Here is a 17,227-nt window from a genome sequence, read left to right as displayed (position 1 = left end):
CCGGCCACCCCGCATATATATGCTCTGGATCTTGACCTGCAATGTAGTGCCGGTGGGAGATTTTTCTTGTGCGTAGCTGAACAATAAAGATTCGCAGCGTGCACGTTGACTAAAAGCGGACTGCGGGTCTCTGTGTGTAATCGTTCTTCTGCCTCTCATTGCCCATTAGCAGTGATTTTGACTTGTGGTGGGAAAAACCGGCGTACACTGCGTGCTTAGCCCCTCCACAGGTTTCACGTTAGTGGAGCTGACACACCCTTCCCTACACGCTTCGCCCCTCCCCAATTTTTTTTTTACATTGAAGATTTCTTGTGGTTTGTCAAGTACCCTCTGTGGGCATGTCTTCAACAAATGACTTTCGGCCTAGTTATGTTTGAAGGCTTCTAGAGTCTGCTTATGCGGGATCTTGAAAGTTACTGTAATTTTTGTTTTTATTCTGAGGTTATTGTATTGATTCCGCCGCCCATGAAAGCTTTTTGCCCCTGGCGTGGTTTCGCACTGCCTCCGGGATCGGGGGCATTTCAAACTTTCTGCACCTCATGCGCCTCCGGGATCGCTCCACATGTGACCAAGTGTGATTGTTCAAGTGTGATATGACCAAGTGTCATGCGATTACGTCATAACGTGACGTCATCGTGGTTCACGATGACATCACATATTTGATGACTTTTGACGTCATGGCATGACGATAATTTTGTTTAATCACTCGTTCTGACGTCGCCGACGCCGACTCTTTGAATTTGACTAGGGATCTAAGACTCTCGCCTGAATAATCAAGAAGAGAAACACAAGACAAGGGGAACATGGTGAGCTGGTTCATACTTCACAGCATTCAAGAAGCCTGTCATGAGTAAGACGATGAAGGTATTGGAGAATATGAATTATGAGGAGCCTTGACACCATGAATCACCCAGATTTGCCTTTGCGTATTGGTGTATAAGCAAAGGCGAATGATTCTCCTACAGCAGAACCATCGAAACAGCTCTCACTTCCATCGGCCTCTCCCTCTCCCTCCATCTTATTACTCCCAAAAGTACATTATAAAGAAACGTATCACCCATCCATCCATCCATCCATCCATCCATCCATCCATCCATCCATCCATCCATCCATCCATCCATCATCCATCCATCTACACATCTTTCTTTCTTTCTTTCTTTCTTTCTTTCTTTCTTTCTTTCTTTCTTTCTTTCTTTCTTTCTTTCTTTCTTTCTTTCTTTCTTTCTTTCTTTCTTTCTTTCTTTCTTTCTTTCTTTCTTTCTTTCTTTCTTTCTTCGAAGAAATGGAATTGGTTCGGTCAGCTCTACCATTGAACTCACATCTGAACGTCTTGGTTTTCCTCTTTACCAAAAAGCAAGCAACTCCAGAGTAATTTACATATGCTAAATGTGTTGAAAATGCGCGAAGGCTGGGGAGGTCGTTGCGCATATCAAAGAAACGTGTAAACTATCGCGAACGGAAGGTTAGAGGCTGTGAATGGTTACTTCTTTACTCACTAAAAAAACCATCAACGCGTCAACAAACTCAGATAGCAGAGACGGGTAATCTCACTTGCAGCGCTCGCAATGCTTCAGTCACCTTACTTGTGCAGTACTTTCCATGGGCATGCGTAAACTGCCAGCAGAAAATGACGTGCTTCCGAAAGGTAGAGCGGTTAAGGACACACACGGATTGCCAACGCACGTGGTATGTTTGAAAATACTGGCCTGCGCATTTTTGTGTGTCTTGCTGCAAGAAACTACGCTTTCGCGTACGCTGGCGCTGAGCGGGCTGAATTCCAAGTTGGAATGGATACGAATAAACGGAAAATGCCGTAAGACGATGCCCTCAGAAAAAACCAATGGTGTCAAACGTGCTTGCCGTTCGATCTGCAGCAAGGCGACGTGACCGAAGTGGTTGTTACTAAAAATACTTTTGCCAGCAAGTGTTTCATCCATTACGCTGTTCTGAGCTGTGGAGCAAGTTCTTGGAGATTCTATGCACGGTGCGTTGCCTTTGGGCAGCATTGACTTTGAGCAGCAACGTTTTATGATAAAAAGATGTGCAGGTATGACATGAAGTTAGAAATTACTGTGTGTTTCACTATGAAAAATCCTTGGAACACAGGGTGTCCCAGGAGTCAGTGTTTCGGCAAGCGGACTTGTTCGTCTTCTTCAAGGCTGCAAGAAGCGAAGACCGCTTGCCAGAACGTTGTCTCAAGCGAGATCCCGTGTTCCAAGGATTTTTCATCCTTTCAAGGTTCTATTTTCCCCCCTCCAGTGTTGGCGGTAACGCGTTACAAGTAACGGCGTTACCGGTAACGCGTTACTTTTTTTCGTAACTTAGTAACGTACTCGTTACAATTTCGAAACTGTAACGAGTAACGTACTTACGTTAACATTTTTCGGTAACGTGTGGTGTCACGTTACTCGTTACTTTTTCATCCTGTAGGCGCCATTTTCCCAGAGCTCGCCCCGACGAATTCTTTTGTCGCAGCGTCGTGTCGGTCTGCCAGGCATTGTCAAAAAAGCCCTGGCGGAATCGCTTGTCGCCGCACAAAACTTGAAGAAAGCCGCCGAATCCTCCATGAGAAACTGTACGGACATGCTTTTCGTGGAAGTGGATTGTAGCAGGCGGATTGCTGGCACCTGCGCCTTTTCGTGCCCGAAAGACAGGCCGCCCGAAGAGAAAGCGCAAGGGCTGGTTTACTCCACAAAATGTGCTGATCGTGACACTTCGTACGTGGGGGAAACAAAGATCTACCCGAGAGGCTGCGACAACATAAAAACGACGTCCAGAAGTTCGAGTGACAGTGGAGTACACTCGCCGAGCACAGCGTGGTGAACGAACACCGCATCGAATTTTACAACTCCCGCGTCGTCGGCTTAGAGGCCAATTACTATTAGCGGCTTTTTGTGGAATCCTGGCCCATCCAGGAGACAGCCGGAAAAGTCAGCTGGTCTACAGGTGCGCTGCCGATCGAGAGTCTGCCTCAACGGAATTCTGCACATCATGGAGCATAGGCGTGACCCCATGGCAGGAAGAAAACCCTGAAAAAGAATGCGAGTGAGACGCGAAACGTCGCATTTTTTCTTGTTACGCACAAAAAAACTAATCTTTTTACTCATTACCTTGGTTGGCGTCCCTCTGTTTCAACCAAAGCCCATTAATACCGCTGTCATACGAACAGCCTTAACCGCGGTTAAGCTAACTACGGTTATGGGCTCACCACGGTTACAGGTAGCTATACGGCAGACATAACGTCGCAGTTAGACTTCTAACTGTGGTTATCGCAAACGAGTGATTCCACAAGAGATCGACACGGATCCGAAAATGGATATTTTAGATCTGATTGGGAATTTAACATTTTGTGCACATAGCACCCAACAGCCCGGAAAGGAACTTGGTTTTTTTATAACTGCATAATTTACGAGGGAGAAAATATCGAACATATTGGGACGAATTTGATTAGCTGTCGTTCTCGAAAGTTCACGGCGATGCAAAACACAAATATTGCCGTTAAGAAGAAGACAGTTTGTGTATGAAATGTGTGCGCAACTGATAGTAAAGTAACATTGCTTGAAACTTGTAGAGCGAAAAAAAACTATTTTTGAAAAATGTCCAGATATGCGATATTTTATTAAAGTTGCTACAACGTTGATAAGGCTTATGAACTTTGTTTTTAAAATAAGTTTTGCTTCTTTCTATCCGCAAGTGCAGCTAAGTTTCGCGAGCGAGGCTGATCTTGAACACCTTCACATAAAGGCTCACAATTCTTGCGGTAATTATACAGGTTAAAGTGAACAAAAAATGTTTATGCACAGATATTTTTTTCCGTGACTAGGCCATTAAAGGATTTTTTTACTACTAAAAAATTTGCGTATCAATTTTGATACTATAAGCACGTCGTTAGAAGTACTGTAAATTTCTTGAGAGTTAAGTGATGATTTCTTTGCGGATAGCGATGAAGATTAAATCTCATATTGTGTATAATCTCACATTGAGAAAAATGGATTCACCATGTGCCAGAATCAGAAGCCATCACACGAAACTCTACAGGCAACTATAAGCCACTATATAATTGCTAAGATCTGGTACATTTGTGGAAATAATCCGACCCATACTACACGCCTGAGCTTTGGGAGCGAGCCTTAGCCAGCCTTACCCTCGAAGACCAGCGCCAGCTGATAGCGAGGGCTGTCGACGCGGCGAAAGCCTATGGTTTAATAGAACGGGGAGACCACCCCGAAGACGACGCTTAAATATTACCGAAGTAAAGATGTTTATTCTCGCCCTCTCTCTCGTTAAATCAGCATTTTGGGTATAATCGTTGTTTGGGTTAGAAGTTGTATGTGAAACATAAATTTGGGGTTTTAAAAATTATTATTGTGGGTTCCTGCAGCAAGGACACGTTGATTAAAATTTATGATTGCGGAGTAACGGCAGAGGTAACGTCCGTTACTTTTTTTCGGTAACGGTAACGGTAACGCGTTACATTTTTTTGTAGGTAACGTAGGGCGGTAACGCGTTCCTTTTTTTATAGTGTAACGAGTAACGTATTTAGTTACTTTTTTTCAGTAACGCCTACAACACTGCCCCCCTCCCCCTTGAACTTCTACCTTATATGTTTCACCACAAGCTTTGGAGAAATGGGAACTGAACGCCTTTTTTTTTTTTTTTGTCTCGAGGCCAGAGTGTTCATTAACTGGCCATCTTCAACACACGTTTTCTCTCTCTCTCTCGAGTATCTGTGAGGTATTCGCCCTAACTTAGATAATACTACTGCACTTCATATCAGCGCCCTACAAGTAAGTTCTCGTGCTGTCTTAAAATAGCAAGGAGCAGGAGCGAATCCACTTTAAGGGTCCGAAGGGAGTGTTTCGTTTTAATGTGGTGATTGGTGATGATGAGTGCACGGATGCTTACATTCCATAGTAGTGAGTATTCTGAAGAGACGTTTCTTTTTAAACAACAAGCACTGGCATTAAAACGCACTGCTTTACTTCTGTGCTAGACCCCACGTGACTGATTTCTCGATGCATGTGGAGACGGCTGTAATGTATGTCAATTGAATGGACAGAAAAGGAACAAAATCGTCTTAGAGGTGAAGCGTGCAGGTAAGTAGCGTGTGCTTCAATAGTAAGTGACCAGTACTTAATATCGCCAACGCATGACGAAATTCAAAAGAGAAGACTTAAGTTCAGCGGGGGAAGCCGAGTCAGACATCCGTATATCACCTTTCCCTGGGGCAGAACTTTTGAGGTTTTCGTGAGTTCTTTTCAAGAACCACTACACTTCCCGTATCTCTCTCAAGAAAGAGAACAAAGGCAGCTTCTTAGAAAGACTGCGCGCGTTTTTCACGCGCGCGAAAAGTTCAGGATGGCGACATCCGGACGGGCCCCTGGGGACGGCAGAGCGTACCTTAAACTTGAACTCGAGGCAAGTTATTTGCAATTTTAATACCCCTTTTTCACAAGCAGAAGGAAACGAGAAATTAACTAAAGTAATCAGCGACTGACATTTCAAGGTGATAACGTGAGATGGGACACTCGTACAGATGCTGCAGGCATAGTTGGGCACGTTCTACAAGGAAGCTCTAAGGATTATCAGCAATTTATACATCAATATCTAAAATATTGTGCCCGTGACGATGCACAGCTTTCCTCGAGTATATCGGCAAGTTATGCCTTGAGGCAACCACTCTCTGTACGACCTTTTAAAATAAGTACCACAGTTTTCCTCGTTTGAAATTATTAGTTTTTTTTTAGTTTTCCTTTAGCGATACCGCCGCGCAACATACGCAACACATCAACAGACGCTCAGTGGACTGTCTAAGCAATAGGCTCGTCGAAGGAAAGGAGTTATAAAGCCTGAATCAATTATTGTCCTAACACTGAGCGCCAATCGTCATAGTGTAGAGCGAAGACACAAATACAAAGAGACAGAGACAAGTCCTCCACCACAATACTTAGTGACGTCTTCAGTCACTGCGTACTAACAAAGAACTCGGGAGTCCTCGCTTCGTTGGGAAAATGGGGGGCAAGCGAAGCTTTCCGTCTGCGTGCCTCACGGTACTACTTTTCTTTCTTTCTTTTTCTTTTGATTGCATTGCACAGTGCTCCTTCCGAATTGTTTCCTTCCTCCATGCCTGGAATTGGACCTTCATTCACGTGCTTAGCAGCGCAACATTTCGTTTGCCACAGGCAACAGCGACGGTCATGCGTTCACATCCAGGCAACAATGAAATGTGGCGACGTGAAATGACAAGTCGTCTCGATAAATATAAGAAACGGCTGATAGTCGAGAAGCCCACTGTCGAGAGAGCATCAATTAGTGGAAAACGGTACATACAAATACGCGCGTTATCGGCACACCTTCGAGAGCCGCATTTCTTTACGCTCGACGGCGCCGAGTTTTTCGCTTACAAGGCCGCCGAAAGCTGCTAGTTATAAAAGATTCGCTCAGCGCCACTACAGATACCGACAGAAGAAGGCTGTTCCCCATCGACACACAGTTAAGGCATAGCGTGAGCAAGCGCTTAGCTGGGCGCCGATGGGCGGCTAGATCGAAAGCTCTCTAACGCAACGGGACGCAAAACAATGTGGCATTGCAAGGCTGTGCACGCAAGATCTCCGGCGCTTGCGTTGCCATCTTGCTACGAAGCATTAGGTTACCTCATGCGCGGGCTTTCTCGCGGGAATCTCGACGTGCCGAGGGCCAAAACAGACGAGATGGCGGCGAGAGACGGCACCGTGGTTTGTACAATGCGTGGTATCATAAGTCGTGCGCATTTTCGCATTCCACTGCTGGTCTCATCATTTGGCTTGTATCAACCAATATCGGCTATTACAGTCTATTTCTTCGCCACCAGATGGGGCGGGGCATGATTAAAGTGGTATATAAGTAGAGATGGGTCCACTGTTAAAGGGAACACTTGGGTACAGGGCATGTCCGAATATCGCTCTCTTGCAACAGCGTAATGGCTTAGATTTGCATAAGCCTGCTGGTGGTTGACAGTTCTGAGTCCTTTCGACAAAATAGTGTCGTGCACGAACAGTGTTTCCACGTCCACTTGAAATTAGGGGGCCAGCAATATTAAATGTCCTCATCCGATTCCCTTTCACAGTGGACCGTACTGTACATGCTGCTAGTTACGGCTAAGTGACGTGAGACACCACCCGATCGAAAGGGTGAGGTCTTTTCCACCCATCCATCCATCCATACAGGCAATGCTTTTGATGCTTATGCGCAATCTACTTTTCACTTGTCGCGTACGGTGAACTAAGCCTGCGGAAGGCAGCGCGAATCATTACAGTACGAAGCGTCTCCCATGCACGTTGCGTATGCATATTCTTGCGTACGCTATGCAAAAGTTTTCCAATAAACGTAAGCGGTTTGATAGTCGCGCGGGTTAATTTCGCCGGAAGGTCTTCGCTAAGCAAATTTGCGGGCAACGCGAAAAAAACCTATTTCTCGGGTCTCAGCAAAACGTGACGCGCATCGAAGAAGATGCATTGCGCGCGCTAAGTAAGCTATACGGACGTCATCGCCTGTACTTTTTTTAAAAGGTCTACACTAATACCTTCGCACGCGATAAGTAACATATACTGCAGTGGTGTACTGCAAGCTTCACCAGTGACGTTGTTATCTTTGTCTTATTTTTTTTCTTTTTTTTTTTTTGGCGTTACAGAGACCTCCTCCGATGCGAAAGAATTAATGACGCGAAACGAGCGAGCGCTTCTCGACAAAAAAAAAATATCAGACAAAGAAGGAAAGCGAATACACCGTCATATGCACGCAGGCAACAGTTTCGAGGAACGTGCCAAGTCGGGTGCACCTGCACCGGAAGAATTGAGCCGCAAATATCGACACCCACCCCTGCATCCTTGACGTCCAAATGACGATAATGCGACGACGACTCGGCCAAAGCGGGTACTCTATGAATATGTATGCTTACGGAAAAGCCCACTACAAAGAGTCGTTGGGCATGTTCACACAAAAAAAATGCTAAAAGGAAAAGAAAAGCAAGAACAGACGGACGATAAGCGATACTCTTGCGCAAGTGAACGCCTCGAGGAGTACCTTCGGAGGGTCAGTCGCGCACACTGTGTAGGAGACGGGTGTACTAACGAAACGACTCTGCACTAAAAGGCTCGGTGTCCATTTCTCTGTTCTTTCGTTTCTTCTTTATATTGCGCTAGAGGTAAGCGAGGAGAGATTTAGACAGAATGACAGGCCTTTCTTCGAGCTGTCGAGCTGTATCCTTCGCTATGGTTTCCTTGTCGCTGACGTCTTAACTGTGTCGCAATCGCGAAGGAATGCCCGACATAAGGCGTCGGTTCCATCGTGACATACGGCACTTCCTCGAAGGCTACGCGTTCGCTGCGCGCACTATTGGGCCACTGCGAATATCAATAGAGTGGAACGCTATTTGGCAACTGAGCGATCATTATAGTCGCACTATTTGGCAACTGAGTAGTATCACTTTCTCCTGCTGCATACGTTTTATCGCTCTCTGTGTATACGTGAGGTGCGGCACGTTGCCCACGGTGACCGATATCGCACGGCACCGACACGTGAGAAATTGGTGCATTAAAGGTCACTAATTAAAACTGTGTTTACATTGCTAAATTTGCGTAGACTGTAATTTAGTCCCACATACGTACAACTACGTAAGAGGAGCCTGTCTGCTAAAATATTTCACTTAGCAGAACAGTTGAATATAATAAGAGTCTAACGCAATGGCACGTGCCGGCGTCACTGTGCAGCCTCGGAGTCACTTGTACGCTAATATCGAACGCGAAAGTAGATCAAAGTTAAGAAGGAACCATGTTTGTACCAGTTGCATAGGCTTCATTAATACACCCGTCGCGGTGGTCAGGCTGTTATGGTGCTCGATCAAATCCCGGCCGCGGCGGCCGCATTTGCGATGGAGGCGAAAATGCTTGAGACCCGTGTGCTTGGATTTAGGTGCGCGTTTAAAGAACCCCAGGTGGTTGTGAAATTTCCGGAACCCTCCAACTACGGCATTCCCCTCGTAATCGTATCGTGGTTTTGGGACGTTAAACCGCAACATTATTATTGTTGAGCTTCTCACCCTTATCAGTATACCAAAATACGTGATAGGAGGACCCAGGCAATGCGGGAAGAGGTTCGGTTCTTAAGTGAGCGATACAGAATCGTGGAACACGCGAAGGCAGCACTGAGGGGTGCATTACGTTAGCGAAATTATGCTTGGACTAGGCAGCGTCTCAGCTCTGTAGGTGTTTACACCTCGTACGACTCAGTTTAGCCGTGCGTAGACCTTCGCAATGGCGCAGAGAAGGCCTGTCTGTACTTTTCTTAATTCATTTAAGTGCGTTTTTTTTTAGTTAGTCAGTGTGTTCTGTTCTCTTTTTATTGCAGCTGGCTCTCACGGTAGTTTCACATTAACAACGAGGCGCGCAAGAGCGCTTTGGTAACGCCTTCCTTTTTCTTCTTGCCCGCTCACCCTGCGGCATGTCTTACGCAACTTGTTTATACAGACACATGGACTAGCCAGCACGTCTAGACAAATGAAGGCGCAGACGGGTTCGTGCTTCGAAGCTTCTAAGCAAGACGCCTGCTGGCACGTGCAGCTAATTTGTAGCGCGGAAATGCACGACTGCTGGCGAGCGACGAACCAAAGTGAAAAAGACCACTGCACCGGTGTTAGCAAACTCGCGTACCGCCTCAGGGGAATAAGAAAAAAAAGCATAGCTGATCCCCCTTTCATAGGAATCGGTATAACACCAAAGTGAAACATGTCTCCACAGGGGTAGTTGAGCGTTTATTGTGCATTGTTTCGCCACAAAGGCGAAGGAATGAATGCTATAGCAACAAATTGTAGTATCACTCGAAGAACGGCAAGCCGCTCGAAACTTGCAGCACGCTCTAAAGCAGAAAGGACGCACGACAAGAACATACACAGGACGAGCGCGTACTAACAACTGTGTGAGCAGCGCGCTCCTTTCGGAAACGCGGCCACTGCAGCGAGTGAAGTGACCTTCGTGCTCTCTGTAACGTCAACGGAAATCTGCGGTGAAAGCACAAGACGTACAAACCGCCCCCATCACGAGATAAGCCCGCGCACGAGACACACCCCCTGTAGAAGCGCGCTCGCATCGTAATGCGAGGGGCGACGACCTTTAAAGCGCGCCCTCCGCGCCCGTCGCGCCATCTCGCTAGTGACCACAAGAACACGCTGCAGCCACCGAGCTCCGAGTACCGTTAACGGTAAATGGTGTATATAAATTGCTCACCGTTAGTAACCTCACGACGTTCGCTCTGTGGCCGAGTGGTCTCGCGCCGCACGCTGCGGAGCGAGGGGTAGTAGGTTCGACTCCCGGCAACGGAATTCTTCTTCTAGTTTTTTTGCCATCTGTTAGTGTATATTTTACGTCATATCAGTGACAGAAATACGTCAGTGGAGCCGTGGTGGACTCCGGCATAAAACACTTTCTTGTTGAAAAAGTAGAAAAGTCCTGCGATCTGTATAGACGGCCGAACGTATACAGATGTGAAATGCGCAGATATGAAACTGTGCAGATATGAAAGTGTAAATGTAAATACCTGCCAACTACTGCGAATGAGTAACAATACAAACTACTTTCAAGTAATACAACTCACCATAAGTCTTTCCTACGGTATTAGACATAAGGCTATATGCCAGCACTACTTTCAATGTTTTCCTAGCTACTGGCGCGGCCGGTGTTCGAGGCCAGGAGTTCTGACGAGTCTGTGAGCAAGAAAGCCAGGACACCTTATGCTTGCTGGGAGGCGCCAGTCGGGGCACCTCTTCTGGCGTTAATTACGTTCTTTTTATTTATGCGTGAAGGGCAGCGCCTACATTTTGTAACACGTTTTCTGTTTAATGATTTCTTGTTTTGTATCAACTCCGTTTCGTATCAGCTCCCGTACCGTCATACCAAGGTTACAGCCGAGTCTACAGCTAACCCGAAACGTCAGTTAAGAATGCACGGAATCGTCCCAAGGTACTGCCCCAAGTTGTACCCACGTGGAGATGCGAAGATTTCCCCTCTCTATTTTTACCCTTATTTACGAGGAAAGACGCCTTGGGTATAATCATCGAAACAGAACGGTACGTCACGGGCAGCGACGCGCGCTAATCGCGCCCACGCATGCGCCGACTCCCATTGTATACGCTTTACCTAGATGGAGGATTCCCGGTCGTTCCGTGGGTGTGTTGGCAATCGTAATCCAGGAAAGACACTCGGATCTTTTTTTCCTCTCGCGTTTTTCATGCTGCACGAAAGGTTATTGACCTTATAGAGCGTGGCGCGCATAATTTATGCGGGGGTTTTACGTCCCGGACGGCGGAACAACAAGCAAACTGCTTTACATTGGCACGCCAGTCCGGTCCGGTAAAACACACACCGAGGTGCGTAACACCAATGCCAATCGCCCCTTTTAGATCGTGCACGGCTTAGACTAAGGTACTCGTTGGATAAATCGGCGGAATATATTTCCAAAAGAAAGAAAGAAAGAAAGAAAGAAAGAAAGAAAGAAAGAAAGAAAGAAAGAAAGAAAGAAAGAAAGAAAGAAAGAAAGAAGGAAAGAAAGAAAGAAAGAAAGAAAGAAAGAAAGGCGTATCGTACGTTGATTGCGTGCCGCTTTAAGTAAGGCCACGTCCTTGCAAAGATAGAATTGGGCAATGGGCCAACACCGCGTAGAGTCTCAGCTTACCGTGGCCCATCGCGTTGAAGGGTTTCGACAGTGATCCGTACGGTGCCCTGTTCGTTTCAATCGTTCGCCAACAACCCATATGTCGTTTCTTGTCCGGGAAATTAATTCCCTTAATTTTTTGCATAGCACCCAACGCGCATGTGTCAGTGTACGGACGCCATATTAAAGAATGGAACAAGCTTCATCATCTGAGCTCAAGAATGCAATTACATTATACAGGGCGTCCCAGCTATCACGCAGCACAATTCAAAAGAAGGAGGACGTCGTAACGCGAAGCGCACCTATTGCATATTGTTTTCAGTATACTGTAGTAGCCACTACTGTTTTTTTTTTTCGTTAATGAGGTGGTGTTGGACCAGAATAAAGCCCGCCTGTCTGACGCAAGAAACCTGTCATTGGGATTATTGCCCCGACTGCTGACCCGAAGGTCGCGGGATCGAATCCGCGTCGCGGCGGCCGCATTTTCGATGGAGGCGAAAATACTTGAGGTCCGTGTGCTTAGATTTAGGTGCACGCTAAAGAACCCCAGGAGGTCGACATTTCTTCCGGAGCCCTCCACTACGGCGTCTCTCGTAATCATATCGTGGTTTTGGGACGTTAAACGCGAGCAATTTATTATTATTATTATTATATTATTATTATTATTATATTATTATTATTATTATTATTATTATTATTATTATTATTATTATTATTGCTGCCCTTAACCACTGTTTCTAACCTCTGTGCTTGCTGCCTGATTAAGTTACTAATAAGTGTACGTCTGGAGTCAATGAAATAAAAGAGCATGAAAACGCTGCGAAGGGATATTAAATGCCTTTTTTTTACGCAGTGCGTCTTACGTTTCTCAGATGTGTGCTTCTAGAAAATTTGCAAGCAGGATTTAAAAAATCAGTATTTAGTCATGCCCAGTGCGCCTCCCATTATATTCGTTTCCATCTTCGAGCATTTTTTTTTTTTAGTGATGCTATGCAATACCAACTCGCCAAGCTTAGAAGGTTCTAAAGAATTTCAAGCATAATATCTAAAGAATGTCAAGTTCACCCCATGTGTATTTCCGACGCCTAATTTGTTGGTTCGATCACAGTTAGTGACACACACGACGACACAGAAATAAGGAAGGTGCAAACAACGTGAACTTCCTGTGTCCGTATATTAGAAACAGGTTACGTCCTTCAAGAAACAACAAAACCTGCGTCTTCCTTGCCGTGTGACGCACATGTTTGTCCTCTGTCTTATTGACAACAGACAGGAACTGTCAAGCTGTTTGCGGATCTTTTCCTCAACTCCGGATTAATAAGTGCTCCCAACACAACAGATACGGGAGGAAAGCCCATTCGATGACGCCCATACATGCACCAATTTGAGGTCCGGGCAGTAGTTGTATTTCTGGTAAGAATCCATCATAAAGGATGGCGTTGAAATTGCCGTTTTTACAAAATTGTTGCAACATGCTTGCGACAGCTGAGTAAGCTCGCAAGGAGAGCCGTCACAAGCACACCAGACAAAGGTGATAGTCTGATACCCTACCCAATCGGCACTGTAAAATCACGTGAGGTGCAGAAACCTTCCCATTCCTCCAATCCCGGAGGCAGCGCGAAACCACGTTGGGCGCGGATAGCCTTCGGGCGGGATCAGTACAATCGGCTGATAAGAAAGAAGAAGATGGCTACTCGCCTTCCAGTCGTCCTAGGCAAATGCGTAAGGGACCGCGTGACTGCTTCACCATCAGCTAATACGTTAAATAGCGCACGGTTGAGATTTGGACTTGCTGGTACATTGGTGGCTGTGTCGTGTGTCTTTACCTTGTGTACTTATTCAGTCGGCCCTGTTTTCTTCGACTTTAAATAGTGGTTAATACGTTTCTAACCACCCTCACCTACCCTGCCGTAATGTAATGTAGACTTTTGGGGTATAAGAGAACCAAAGAATAACAAATGAAAGCCGACGGTTCATGAACCTTGAAATGACTCAGGATCTCGCAGGACGGCGTGATCGGCGACTGCAACTTTGGTTGAGCCGAGCCGCGCGTCGATCCGATGAGCGCAGAGGGAAGGAAGTTTGAGTCACGCGAAGGGCACGGAGAAAACGGCAGGGTGATTTGGCGCGAGGAATTTTTGTGAGTATGTGTTTTTCTCAAGGAGTGGTACTTGTAACTTTGTTTTTTCGTCGTATACAGGCAGGAAAAACCGAACACATCGCGCGTGCGTTGTCACGGACCCCGATGTCTGGCCCATTGGTATGCCTCAACAGTACAGCTGGTTCGAAAAGAAACGGCCCACAAGCGTCATTACCGATACCCCGTGATTTTGTTACACTCATTAAAAATATCGCAATTTTCCCCTTGAGGATTCCACTCATGTACTAGTACACAACACCCGGCACACGCGTGTGCGTGCGAGCGTGCCCCTGGGACTAACTGTTTTCAGGATATCCTGTAAACGAACGTATTCTTTCATGGTTATTTGCGACCTGTAATGATCTCTTTTATGTTCTTATACACCGCTGCACTCTACTCTGTCACTGCTTTCGCTTAGTCCTTGCAGTCTGGGATCTTGTTACCTCTTTCCTTCTCACTTCCCTTCTTCGTATTACCAAGTGCCGCGTTTGCCATCGTCATCATCATCAGCCTGACCACGCCCACGTCAGGTCAACGGACTCTCCCTTGTTTCGCCAATTAACCCGGTCCTGTGATTGTTGCGGCAACGTTATCCTCGCAAACTTCTTAATCTCATCTGCCCGCCTAACTTTCTGCCTCCATCTCGCAAACTCACCTTCTCTTGCCGCGTTTATATACTTTCCTATAGAAAACTCAGGCGCTGTGCCCCTTCCGGAGGCAATGGCCAGCGTGATTCCTTCCTATTTTCCTTCTCTGCGTAATGCCGGTACGCTATGAAATCCAATACAACCAATAATACCACGTTTAAATCAATGATGCTTAAGCCTGCTTAAGGTTCTCATGAGTGATTCCAGGCAGAGTAGTTTCATCAGTCGATTCTACTCACCCTTTCCGTCCTTGACCGTGAAGCTCAGGTTCTTCCATTCTATTTTGATGTTCTCGAAGTTCCGGCTGCCGCTTGCCCTGCTGTCGATGGAGCTTGCTATTGACCGCTGGTCATCCACAGTTACTGCACAAAATCGAAGAGAAAAAGAAACATTTTAGTTATATTTGCCTCTAAGAGCAGAACATCTGTGCTGCATTTCAGTCTTTATTTTGACAGCATTTTTGTAAAGTGCCGTCACCCTAAGACAGTGGCAATGACTGAGAACGTTACAAAATTGCTTGGCAAGAATATTAAGAATGTGTGAAGTATATGCAAGAACTTCCAGGTTAAGATCATCTTTTTAGGATCTATCTTTCAAACCATGCAAAAATAAACACTTCATGTCGTAATTATTTAGCTAGAGATGGAAAGAAAGCGCAAAAAAGACGCGGACAAAAGACAGAAACAAACGTACACACACTGACACAGCGCCAGTGTGTGTACGTTTGTTTCTTTCTTTTGTCCGCGTCTTTTTTGCGCTTTCTCTTTCAAGTATGATGAACCAACAAGCCCGCATCGCCACCCTAATGGAAAGAAAACCTTCAGTTGGATGCAATGAAAATTATTCACCCGTTGTAAAAGTACTTACTCTTATCTCGATTCTGACTCCGACTGTATTCTTCTTTTCAATTCCCGGTACACTAGCGTGTCCTCTGCTTTTCACTGGCTATGTACAAATACGCACAAAACGACGACAAAAAAAATTCATGTATGATATGTTTCCGTCATACCCTCAGCGGTGCTCCAAGGTCAAGAAGAGAGCCGATAGATGAATACACGGAGTGGGATATGTTTCAAACAGGAGAAAGAGCCTCAAACAGACTGGCCGACGTTTCGATAGGGGGACCTATCTTTGTCAAAGGCGCCTTGTGATCCTTGGCGTCCTTTAAAACTAACACGCCAAGGATGACAAGGCGCCTTTGACAAAGATAGGTCCCCCTATCGAAACGTCGGCCAGCCTGTCTGAGGCACTTTCTCCTGTTTGAAACTTATCCCTCAGCGGTACTGAAAGACAGACAGCCCGATGGTTGCCTTGGCCCTATATTCACAAAGTTTTCCATTAAAAGCGCTGCTGTTTATTGGTCGTCCCACTTCACTGATATGTTCGATATCATTATCTAGTGGAATTTGCTCATATGCTTAAAGAGGCTGCAGCAAAAATATACCAAAAAAATGCCGAAATAAAGGAATGTTTAAAATTGTTACTCTACAAATCAACAATTGATTAGTCGTAGTTGATAAGTTGTAATTCATACAATGCCAGTCCTGCCATTATATAGCGATGCTTTGCGCACTAAGCATACCCCAAGTCGTTTGCACTAGCGAAGAGGAAAGTGCAAGTTATCGCGCCCAACGAAACTTGGAAACGCAATGCTGCATGCAGTAAAACATTGTAAAATTTTCCCTATTATGCGCAGATTCTCGCTGTAACGCATTCACTAATGATCAAAAAGAGGTCGTTTTCTTTCTGTTTTCCTACGCCTTCTAAAGGTACTCTCGTATTCAATAATGATGTTCTTGGTCGAGCGTACAAGGCCACGTCATCTTTTCACCGTGTAAGCGAAACGAAGGTGCCGTGTTTTTATTGGACCACATCCAAAGTAGCTACGCGCTTGAAGCAAACAAAGAATTCCCGTACCGCTATCACCAACCGACTTCCACTAGCGGCCGTACTTGAGTCTGAATTTCTGCCACCCTCCCCTGCAAAGCGTCCGCGATGGAGCAGGATTACGACGGATTTTTGAGCACACCAAAGCGACCTCATATTTTATTCAACTTTACTTTCAAGGCTCAGATGTATGCCACAGATTGAGATTCACTACCAATATGTCTGTTTCATTTCTAAGAAAAAGTTAAAATCTACCTATTGTAAACAGCAGATTTTTGCTTCGTAAAATTATTTATAAAAAAACGTTTGAAATAGCTAATTTCAAGACAACAAAATCTTAACAATTGTTGGGGTTCACGTCCCAAGACCCTGATATGATTATGAGAGACGCCGTAGTGGAGGACTCCCAAAAACTTCGACCACCTGGAGTTCTTTAACATGCACCTAAATCTGAGTACAGGGGCCTCTAGCGTTCTCGCCTCCATCGAAAATGCGGCCACCACGACAGGGATTCGATCCCGTGGCCTTCGGGTCAGCAGTCGAGCACCGTAACCACTAGACCACCGTGGCGGGTAACAAAACACTTCAACATCAAGTTTGCATTTCTGTATGAATAATCAAACACGGCCATCCTGTATACTGTCACTGCCGAGTCATCTAACGTGCACAGATATGGAGTATCATGCACCACTGTGACGTATATATATTTTTTAAACACGTCGACGTCGTAACAAGTAAGCAGTAAACTCATATATCTAGTTTGTACCCTTTTATTACATCAAATAGATACAGTTTACATAGACGTCATATCTAAAATGTTCGCAATCGCTGTGGTACAGAGTTCAGGATCTTTAATCTTGATATTATGGTA

General features: G+C 45.6%; 1 protein-coding gene across 1 annotated transcript in view; it reads right to left on the bottom strand.

Moving 5' to 3' along the window:
- LOC119394039 (ATP-binding cassette sub-family G member 1) overlaps nt 1-17,227 on the bottom strand; it is a 78,413-nt gene that overhangs the window by 39,722 nt on the left and 21,464 nt on the right. Inside the window, exon 2 of the mRNA XM_037661253.2 lies at nt 14,709-14,831. Coding sequence (XP_037517181.1) covers nt 14,709-14,831 — 123 coding nt within the window. The remainder of the gene's footprint in view (nt 1-14,708; nt 14,832-17,227) is intronic.

This window comes from Rhipicephalus sanguineus, chromosome 5 (assembly GCF_013339695.2).
Source record: "Rhipicephalus sanguineus isolate Rsan-2018 chromosome 5, BIME_Rsan_1.4, whole genome shotgun sequence".
Classification (NCBI taxonomy): domain Eukaryota; kingdom Metazoa; phylum Arthropoda; class Arachnida; order Ixodida; family Ixodidae; genus Rhipicephalus; species Rhipicephalus sanguineus.
This window is presented reverse-complemented; position numbering and strand designations above follow the sequence as displayed.